The sequence below is a fragment of the Branchiostoma belcheri genome, unplaced genomic scaffold (assembly GCF_001625305.1).
Source record: "Branchiostoma belcheri isolate BF01 breed outbred unplaced genomic scaffold, Haploidv18h27 scaffold81, whole genome shotgun sequence".
Taxonomy (NCBI): Eukaryota; Metazoa; Chordata; class Leptocardii; order Amphioxiformes; family Branchiostomatidae; genus Branchiostoma; species Branchiostoma belcheri.
Genome location: NW_017804476.1, coordinates 862684 through 874523, shown reverse-complemented (window position 1 = coordinate 874523; position 11840 = coordinate 862684). Strand labels below are relative to the sequence as shown.

Sequence of the window (11840 nt, the reverse complement as noted above, 5' to 3'; positions counted from 1 at the left end):
ACACCCTCTTCCTGGTCCTGATAGGCCTGGGCTTGCCTATGGGCGTAGTCATCTTCTGCTACATCTGCCTGTACCTCCACGTAAAGCAGAGCCGCAAGAACCTTGCGAAACTGTCCGGGAAAAACGCCATCATCTACATGAAGGCGTCGAAGTCTGTCCAGTATCCTCCGAAGTCGCCCGCGACGAACAAGTCCACAAGGATGGACAAGAGCCTCAAGGTGTCGGAACACACGAAGAAGAAGGGATGGGGCCGGATGACCAACAGCGACTTCCGCCTCCTGAAGACGCTCCTGGTCATTTTCATCATCTTCGCGTTCTGCTGGACACCGTACGGCATCATCTTCCTCGTGGACTCAAAAGGACAGTGGCCGAAGCCTGTTTACGTGATGGCTATCATCCTCGCTCACTTAAACAGCAGCATGAACAGTATCATCTACGGCGTGATGAACCGAAGTTTCCGACAAGCGTACATCGCGCTCTTCCGCAGGTGCTTCTGCGGCAGACGTTACAACGACGGCTACTTCGGTGACAAGACCACGCAAGTCTACGGTAAAACAAACCCCCGCGGACATTATCACAACAGCAATCACATGGTGGATATTCAGATGGTACAGTTGAGACAGCACGCAAACAGAAATAGAGACAGTAGTGTCAGCATGGACAAGCCAAGTGATGTCATGTCGTAAATGATGATAGTAATAATCTTCTACAAAATACATTTGAGGTATAAACTTGTAATGAAATCCCTCATCTTGATTTACAAAACTGGAGGCTGCATCTCAAATTAAGTGACATCTTAGCTGTTTTACAAATCTACAAAAAATGTTTGCCACACAAAAGAAATCATGTTTTCTTAACAACCAATCATCCCAATTAAAAAATCAGTTCACAGAATTAAATGTCAGAATCCTGGAGTAGACAAGTAAAATGGTGGATATTTCCGAATTGGAAAAAGAAGATCGGCATGCACAAAAATGTTAAATATGATTGTACAAATCTACAATTCTTGTAAATAGGAATTTCAAAACTCCATGTCCAAATTAATGTTAGTACATGATTGAATATTGTTTGTTTGTGTTTTGTATATTCTTATACAATGTACTTTATCTTGAATAGTCTACTTGCCAATATATTATATATTAAAAAAGAGCAAACTTTAAGAGGAGGAATCCTGGTCTAACAACTTACAGAAGCTGTTTCCTCATTATTCAGACATTGTACAGTACAAGTTATTCTAGTCAGTTATTAAAAGTTCATGTAGCATAGAAATATATTTGGGAAGTACTAGTATGTAAATAAGGTAATATGTATACTATTTTACTAAATATTGGAAAGTGCAATGTACAGTGTGTGAGTGAGCAACATAATATGAAAAAAAGCCTTCTCTCAATCTTACAAACCTCCATAAATATTTATCTGCCAGATCACATAATATCATACATGTACATGTACCGTACGGTATGTGCTGCTTTCAAATACAGTGTTGCGAGACCCCTAGTGCTATATTCCCCAGGTATATGCACTATTTAGATACTCAGAAGAGCATTATACTGGCAGAAGTTGCATTGGAGATCTTTTAGATGTTTTTTTCAGGGTGGTGGATATATGTGACCTTGAGGAATTACGTCTAGATGTTACATTTCAGTGAATGTGTTTTGTATACAAAACTGCATTTGAAACTGGAAAATGCTGGTGCAAACCAGTTGAAACTGGATATTCTGGTGCAAAGTAGTTGAAACTGGAAAATCTGGTGATAAGCAGTTGAAACTGACAAACATTGATATATCTATGATGAATAACCCACCACTTGACTTTGTTCTCAACTGGCAACAATTACTGTAGTTCACTAGACTGAAAAATTACTGATATTTGTTGAATACATAACGCTGTTTTAAACTGCTTTGGAGGATACACTCATGTAAGCATGAAAGTCATCAAAACAGGCTTTGAATAGAAATGTTAACCTTCACTGAAGGATGTGGCAATGTGAGTTCACCAATGAACAATCCCTCAGCATCAAAGACAAACATGCATGTGGCCTAGGTGGCAGAAAAAGTCAGAAAAATAAATTTGTATAGCATACATGATGACTTATCATATAAATTGACACAAATTGTGGCATACTTCTGTCGGTAAGTTGTAAAGTCAAATGGTTTATGGAGAGAATGAAGTACATGAATAATTATAAACTGTATAATTTCCCACATGTATTATTATTAAGAATAGCCATTTGAGTTAGTACTGTATGTTTTATGTAGTGCTAGTGCTTTGCTATACAATGGTATCAATGTAAGAATTTTAAAAAGTACTAAATGTAATACTATTTGAATGTATTTTATGGATAGTTTAGTATCATCAATTTAAAGTTTATGTAAATGTCAATGAGTGCAGAAAGATATATTGTTCTTATTGTAAGTTCACGTAGTCTAAACTAAAGATGGTAATTACATGTAATTCTGTGCAGTTTGATGGTACTTTTTCTGTATTAATGTGTAACAGTCAGCATAAGATAAATAACATATCATTTCGACTATCAGTGAGTGGAGTCCACGGCCCAGTGGTAGGCTAGCAGAAGGTACAAGCGGTCATGGGTTCGATTCCTGGCATTCATGGCTAGATTTTGTGTCCTTGGGAAAGGCACTTAACACCACTTTCCTTACTCCACCCAGGCATAAAATGGGTACCTGCCTTGGTTAGGGAGGTAAAACTGCAATATACATTGTGTATAATGGAAGAAGAGGGCTCCATCTTCCAATACCATAGCCCCTACGGCCTAAAAATTGCCACGGGACCTTTACTAAGCGTTTTACCTATCCCAAATGGTCTATGAGCCAATGTGACAAATATGACATAGCTCTAAAACATCAATCTTTTGACACAGGTGCTATTTGAAAGGTCTTCAGCACCAAGGACAGGTACCCCTGTGGAATTGGAATGGCCGAAAACTAATAGATTGTCTGAACAACAAGTTAAAAGGATTTGTAACTGTCACTGTATTGTCATGTGTAGGACTATTTTTTTAATACAAACACTGTGTAGTGAGCATGCATATAATACTCAATACTCTTGAAAAGATGTCATCATCGATTCACTATAAAATCTCAGATATTTTATCTGTCAAGATATGTATTTAGGCACAATATGCAAGAATCTAACCTAAATTATGAAAGAAAACTATATTATTATTATTATTAACAGTATTACAGAACATTCCTGGTCATGGCACTGGAATATATTAAGACACCAAAACAGACAATATTCATGGGTTTTTCTTATTGAAAACTATAAGAAGTTAGTAGCCTCTAGTCAATGTTACTCTATTCTTTACAACAACATTTACAACAATTATTATAACAAAACAGCCTAGGAATGATAAAAGATCTTACCTTTCTATTGCATCTGTGGCCAATTTCCCCAGCTTGGCTTGTAGTTCTCCATCTGTTGTCTCTTTTCTCTACAAAGTAATGAAAATAAATATTTGTTCCATGTTAGGTTTTCCACGCAGGTTTTCAGATGAACTAAATTCTCAAATCTGTTCAACATGCGTTTTTCTAATGATAGAAGCAGACTGCCCTCACTTTAGAGTGTCTTGAAAATTTTATATTTCACATATTCCAGATGTATTCACAATACAATTTGAACTTTTCCTCTGATCCAAGCAAAAACCATGAATGATGATGCAAGGAGAACACAGGGTACTCTATAAGCTTCCCACATTGCTTTAAAAATTCACTATTATTTTTGGCACAAGAAACAATTTTTCATTAAGCAAATGATCACACAATTACTTTTAAATTAGTGATCTACAAGCACGTCAATCTTTCTCAAAGCAATCTTTTCAATCTTATTTAACTTAAAAATGATTGAAAATGTCCAAAAACCCAATACACCAATCCCGGCTGTCTATCAACCAATGACAGAGTGGATATGCCTCAGTGAATTACTTTTGGTTTTTGCACCTGAGGTGGGAGGGGGGCAATGGATGGAATCAGTAAGTCTATTTCATTCAGACAGGCAGCAAACTACAACTTGCCTTCCCGTTTATTTTGTACTGATGAATTTTCTGTTTCTGTTTCGAAGAGTTTAGGGACTATTTTACATACACACCTAGGTCTTGCCACTGGCCTGGGTCTAGGTTTGGACAATTTTTGTACGGTTCTATCTCAGGGTCACATATTATATTTTGTCCTATCTCTAGTATAATCTATATCACTCAGATATACTGAGAATTATAACAAAATTATCTATGATATTACCAATTACTCAATATGTAAGAGGATAATGAATGAATATACTCTTTAGAAAAAGTATTTTTGGATAGTCAATATCAGAACTAGAGTACTGAGAGGTAAACATATTGTTTATGCCGAACAACACTTTGTTGATCTACATTGTATATTGTAATGCACAATCTGATACATTATGGTTATCTGTATATAGATATTTAACATTCAAATATATATCAGGAAATATATATCAGGATATAGATTGCAAGCTGGCAGAATCGGTGAAATGGTTGGAGTCTCTGTCGACAGAAATTGCGATCAGGATTCTAGGAATGTGTTAGGGTGGTCTCCAATTTATAAATCGGATTCCTGAGTTTCAACCCAATCTGTTGATCTAAAGCGACATGAATCGAATTTACAAACTCCAATCACAATCTCTAGCCAGATTGCAATCTTAAACCCCTGATCATGACACACATATTGATTTGTGTAAAAGACCTTCGATATTTGTTGTAAAGTGAATATAATATTGTGGAAGTGTACATTGAAATAAATGTTTGTTGGATTAAACACATCTCTGTCCTTCCTATATTTCATAATTAGGATTTGCATCTAACATGTTACAAGACAGAACCATGACTTTTATTATCATAAATCAAATAAAGCAAGGAACAAAATGTTCATTTCGAGTTTAGAGCCACACCAATTTGATTTGTTGGTTCTTGGATTAACCAAAATTTGACAGGGTGAAAAATAGAAATAAAAACATCTGGGCAACCTATGATAGCCCCAAATGCTATGATAGGAGCCACGAAGTTAAAATACCAGGTTGGCTTATAATTTAACAAGGAATTAAAGAACTGCATTGATAAATGGAAAACTGTAAAAAGGAGAAAACCTGAATACTTTTTTTGGGAAATCAGAAAAAAAATTAAGGGGGCAAATCCAAGAACCAATGAATTAAGATGGTGTGACCTTAACTTACGTATATACAGATCTTTAAGCTTTAAACGAACATCAATCAATTCTGTGTACCCACCACCTAATACTTGATGTCTACTGATATCTGTACAGTTTCAGTCCACAAACCCAATTATCATTCCATAATAATCATATTTCTCGTCAGCGATGGAATTAACCAAGGAATGATGGAGTATGCCTTTCTGATTTGGATTTAATTTCAGCACTTTCCGAGTGGTCAACAAATATTATAAGACATCATCTGCACAAAACGGACCCCTTGGGATCGACATGACATATCACTGTTATTGTTTTGTAAATTATTCACAAATATTTGACAGTCACAACAAGGAGAGAGGCTTTAGATTTGTCGTTATCCTTGCTGTGTTCAGTCAAATCTAGATATAAGACATCTGCTAACACTGTAAGGAGTTCAGGAGTAAGCCCAAGAAAGAATTTAACAACAACTCAAAAATCAAAGGGACACGGAACACTTGTTAGTGTGTTGTACAAAGTTTGCTACTATCAATGACACTTTGTTGAAGTTGTGAACGGAACTGAACTTTTTATATTAGTAATAGTAAGCCGAAATGTTGACTTAGATTATTTGGGGTTTGGGGAGAGCCACATCCCACGCACGTTAAAGAACCTACCGGACTTATCGAAAAGAGTAGGGGTCCTTCCCGGTGTGAGTGGTTTAAACCTTACAGTCCGGTCTTACGCAGCTTGTACTAACTTGTACAAAACTGGTGTGTTTTACCTGAAGGCGGTTTACCGGTTATGCAAAACAAACAAACAAACAAGAAGCCATAGGCGACAATTCTCCGTGAAGTTTTATATATTTCAACAAAATCCCAAGCGTCAACGCCAGACCTACTGTGCAGACATTATAATTAGGCAACGGTTAATACCACGCTCGTCCCCAGCGCCCGTGGAGAAGCCATAGGTTATAGATCGTGGCTTAGCCCAGGCTATGGAAAATAAACTTTCTTTAATGCAAATCTGTCGTTTTTGTTTTCTTTGCGCTATCTAAAGGGTTAGGATAACCTACTCTACTCTGGCGGTATTGTCGTGCGCGCTCGCTAGTACGTAACGTTACACGGCGGCCATCTGAATACATGTACACTGCATTCTTTCTACTATCGGGACCTAAAACAAGACGCAAGATTCCTATTTTGGGGTATAAAATGCTGTCACAATGGTAATATATACCAAATGAAACGGACCTTTACAAAGTACCTCATTTGGTGACGCTATGAGGGTGTACCGTTATCCCTCTACATTTGCCCAGAAGGGAGTTAGTCGCGGAAGGAACTTAGCCACGGAGGGAGTTTTGGCATTCTCCGCCCGCGCCACAAACTCTCGTCCCCAGGACAGTTCACTCTGCTACCCAGCATGCTTTGCGCAAAATGCGTTCTCGGCCCCAGGACACAAATACACGCTAATGCTTCCGCACTGTGTTGCTCTGGGGACCCCGCCGCGCGCCCAGATGTGGATTTAATTATAGCGCGCTAGCGGACGCTGCGGAGGAGCGTGGGTTAATACAATGAGGGCGCGTCACAAGCATAAAACATACAAAGAGCTAAATCCATTACTGCTCCCAGGGCGTGTAAAGATACTGTGCTTCAAGTTCTAACTTCATTTTAATTACACACACACAATCATTGCATTCACATAAAGATCGGACTATCATGGTCGTGTCTAGTAACAAAGACAGCCCCACCGTCTTACGGTGCCTGTACCTAATTAAGCGCGCCTGGAACAAGCCAAATTCCAGCAACAGTGGCGGTAAGCACCGCGAGTGTTACTACCGCCGGCCAGATAACCAGGATATCTGCTTACAGTACCTCTGCTACCAGACAACTGCCTAAACCTACGGTCTATTCCACAGGATTGTAAAAGTAGGGATGTTTCGAAAATAACCATTTACTCCAATATCAAAACAGCTACGGTAAAATAAAAGACGTGCATCATCCCGGACATAATGCAACACCACATGCGAAATTACACAGATATGCGACGTACGGCAGAATGCGTTTTGGCTGCGAACATCTTCCAAAAAACTTGGCATCTCTTAACCATGGGCAAAAACATCTGGAACCACTTATAAAAACCACCCCGTATCTGCATGAACTTTTACCTCCCCCCCCGCTATTCCAAACAACGCGTTTTTCTGGACCGTTCCAATTCGCCTCGTAATTGTAGGGGTGGCGTCTGCGATATTACATTGACCGCGAAAGCAGCAACGGCAAAAATACACATTCGTGCATCAACACGGGCATGCCCGCAGACGGCGTATAAAATTGCGTGCCGATTACACGAAGAGAACCCAGTGTTTTGACTGCGAACATGAAAAATCAGCCGATTACAACACTCCGTCCGGAGGTCCTGACCTCCTTCACGGAGTAACAAACAAACAAACAAACTCACAGCCTTGAGACACAGCTCCACCGCCTCCATGTACAACTCTGCCGCCTCCTCCTTATTGTCGTTCTCGTCCTCTTCAAACGCCTGCTCGATCAGGAACCGTGCCCTCTCAAGGTCAATCTGCATTTGAGTATTCATTTAACCTTCAGTCAGTTAAAAAGTAGCAACTTTACAAAATCATAATTTGTTGGGAGTACTGACCACCTTTAGTTAATTCTTCAAATTTTTAAAGGCACCGCATTTGAATCTTAAAGTACAGCAGCTTTGAATACATTCTATACTTTGTAAAGGATTCCTGCAAAGTTAACAACTTATTTATCTTTGCTCTTCATTTTCAGTCTGTTTAAAAATGTAGCACTACTCCTGACCAAATTTGTTTGAGGTATTAAAGTTGTCCAATGTGGGTCAATGAGGACCCCTTGCAGGAGAAATATGAATTGCAGCTGCCACATTGTGGACATGATGATGACATCACGGTTCCAGATGTTTTCATGTTTCATCTCCCCATTACATAATGGTGAGAGGGTATTCAAGATTACATGTACTTTCAAAAATCATTTTCATTCCGTTTTATTCACTCATTCGTTCTAAAAGCCCTCTGCTGTTATTCCAGTCCTGAAAGTTGAATTTCTTAGTCTCATCTCATACCTGTTGTTGTGTTTTCATCTGGAAGGTTCCGCCCCCTGTGCCTACACGGAGATGATAAACGATAAAAATGAACTTATATGTAAGACATAACATAGAGCTAGTAGTGTAAGTTACTTATTATATTATAATGTCTTAGTCTATGAACCTACTGTTAGGGTAAACACAAAATTTTAATTTTTGTCCAAATATTTAAACTTTTGTCCAGTGTTTACCAAATGCTGAGGACATATATTTTTATCTTTATTTCAGAGTACTTTAATAACAGTCAAGTAACTTAGTAAGACATGTCAACACCTACTCTTACTTATTATACATACGTTCACAATTGTCAGATTTCTAAATCTTTGAAATTTTTCTTGACTCCTTATATCACTTTTTATCGGTCACACAATCACATTGAATTTTCATTTTGTTGTCACTTGCATCACAGTGAAGAGTGTATAAACCTAGTACATGGGTCAGTGCAGGTGCAGGTAGACATCAGAAATACCTGCACAGCTCCAATTTTACGTGTACTAATGTACATATGCAGGTGAAATTTCCAGCCCTGACCTGGTTGGTTTGCACTGGTTAGAACTGGTCTGACTTACGGATCTGTTTGAGTTGTTCCACCCTGTCCAGGTACTCCATGGCCTTCTCCACCACCGCCATCTTGGATCCCGCCTGACCGGCATTACGCAGTGCTTCAGCTGCCTCCTGAGGGAGGAAAAGTTGAAAGGAAAGAATAAAGCATTATATATGAGTCCACAGACCGTGTCATACCAAAGACTTTAAAAATGGTACACACTTCCTTCTCTGCTTAGCACTCAGCATCTATGTGAAAGAGTGTGGAAAGGTCAAACACACAGCACTACCAGCAGACCAGCCCCCTGCTGTAGTGCATTGCACAACTGTGTGTCGCCCAAGGGCTATGGAAATGGATATGGGCACCACCCTACGCTCTGCATAAGAGCATGGGAGACTTTTCCTTTTTTCCTTTTCCACAGAGCGTCAATTACTTGGTCATTTGGAGATTCGAGAATGTGGGGTCGTGTGGCGTAAATGGTAGCATGTTCAGCTCAAGACCAAGAGGTCCTGGGTTTGAATCCTAACGGGAGGGATCCTAATTCCAACCTATGTTCCATGCAAACGCACATACATGTACATTTGGTAATAGTTTGTCTCACCAAAATCCCGCGCAACACGAGCTTTAATATATACAGATAAAGATTACAACGATTAAAGCTGCACAGCTGACTGTATTTCACTTCAGTGTAGCACCTTGCACCCGAGCGTAATGGTTCACAAAACTTCATCCACAACATCTATTGTATCTTGACGCGAGTCTTCCATGTGCACCGTACTTATAATCATGACAAATGGAGTATGAAGTAGACACAATTATTGCATTACTAGTACATCTCTCAAAGATAACAAAACACATTTTACATTATACTAGTACATCTCTCAAAGATAACAAAACACATTTTGGGGTGACAACAACGATAGCCTGGATGCCAGATCAAGTTATCCAGTGTGCACTATCTGTCTATGGGTCTGCTATGGGTCTGGCACCCAGGCTACAACAACATAGGTACCTGGGAGTGGCGTTTAATTGCGTGATGATTCATCAACCCTTAGTTAAAGGGGGAGGGGGGTACCAAAAAAATCACAACATTCTCGCCTTACCAGGTAGTAAAAGATGGCCTCGTCTTGATTGCCCTCCTGGTCGAGTCGGACGGCGATGCTGGCAAAGCTGACCGCGTCTAGTTCTAGCGCACTGACGTCCATGTTGTTGTGTGTAGAACTATAATTTCTGTCAACTCGTTAGACCCGGAAGTATATTGCCAGATAGTTTCGGTTACGAATCGGTAAACCTATATGGTCGCTTCCAAGCCAATCGACGCTTCAGATTAGACCCTTTCACGCTTGATGACTTAAAAGAATGTTTTACCTGGGCTTAGAAGTCGGTGTCATTCCAATTTACCACCAAAGAGTGACAAAAACGTTAAGTTCATGTCGTGATCGTGAAAGTTTGGCATGCATGGCGGCCATTTTGGATTCCAGCCATGTCCAGGTCAGTGTGACAGCGCCACCTTACGAGACTATTACAAAGTGCAGGCAAAACTACATGTAACGTTACGTTACATGTACTATACAAATAGAGGGTCAAAGAAAGAGAGAGAGAGTACTCAGAGTTGCCTTCATAACACCAAAAGACAAACCTTTATTCAAGCCTCTGCCAAATACAACCATATATACAAATAGCACTATATGACATGATATTGCTGAACTAATATGCTTACAATACGACTATGATTTTCACACCAAGATCTTTAATACAATAAAATGAACTTAAGCAACATAAACATATAATATTTTCACTGCCACTGGCTTTCAGTGTAAGACTTACAACAGAGAAGCAGTTATAATGCAATTGTTTTAATCTTCATTCTTTTCTAATTCCCCAACCAGCTAACTGAACTGCATGTGATAATGTTTAACCACCCATTCACTTTTTTTCAGGACTGACTTTTATCATGGGGGTAAAAGATCTAGAGGCACCTTAATATGTATTTTTCCTACAAAAATGTTTTTGAAAATAAAAGTTTACAAAAAAAATGGCACAATCTCAGTAATATGCAAACTAAACCTATACTGTGCAGGTATTATATTGAATACCTAGCAGAAAAGTCAAAGACATTTGTATACTCATGTGACTACATCCATTTCCTTGTGAACATTTTTATATCATCAATTTATATGAAGCAAAAATCAAAAAAGATCTTTAACAATTTCTTTTCAAGCATTTTGTGACAATCAATCTTAAACAGACAATACCTTGATTAGGAATAGAAAAGCAGCTCCAAGGCAAAATAAATATATAAAGAAAAAAATGTTTGACTGAGTTAAACCAAAACAAAAGTAGCCTCAAGTAGCTAGTACGTAAAATCTGCTAATGGAAAGCTTATCAATGTCCCAAATAAAGAACTTTTTACACGATAAGGGTAGCATTACATGATAAACAATAACTGATAAAATATTATCATTCCTTGGTAATCACCAAATTAATACATGTACCAATCACATTTGTCAGAAAATGCCGTAATGATATTAAAGTTTTGATAATTAAATGAGTTCAGTTCATCAATGTATGATTACATTCTATTACATTTTTACATGAAGAAAAAATTTATCAAACTACAATGCAGCGCAAAACCTTACCACGCTTTGCTTAGTACAAAGTACATGTACAGAAGATCATGACTATGACTTTAACAAGAGCAATATATACCTGGCACCACTTTTGAATTTAGTGAATTTACACTACAAACTAGAAAAGGTAACATTTGCAATGCAAATGCATTATGTTTACCTTCATATATGGTCTGCTCTGTTAATTCTTACTCAAACACATTCATGTAAGTAACTTATATGGTGACAGGAGTCTAAATCCCTCCTGCTATAGAATTGCAATACTTAATGTAACCCAACACCAGTTACTATGGTGACAAATGTCTGGTTCAGAAGAAGAAACTGAGCAAAAACAGTATGTTTTTCTTTGGTAAACATAAATATCAAATGAACCAATTGAGAACT

General features: G+C 38.4%; 1 protein-coding gene across 1 annotated transcript in view; it reads right to left on the bottom strand.

Moving 5' to 3' along the window:
• LOC109486538 (calpain-7-like) overlaps positions 1-10318 on the bottom strand; it is a 79548-nt gene extending 69230 nt beyond the window's left edge. The window contains exons 1-5 of the mRNA XM_019790375.1: positions 9930-10318; positions 8852-8957; positions 8262-8302; positions 7617-7733; positions 3387-3454 (exon numbers count right to left, since the gene is read on the bottom strand). Coding sequence (XP_019645934.1) covers positions 3387-3454; positions 7617-7733; positions 8262-8302; positions 8852-8957; positions 9930-10031 — 434 coding nt within the window. The 5' untranslated portion in view covers positions 10032-10318. The remainder of the gene's footprint in view (positions 1-3386; positions 3455-7616; positions 7734-8261; positions 8303-8851; positions 8958-9929) is intronic.
• Positions 10319-11840: the final 1522 nt, after the last annotated feature.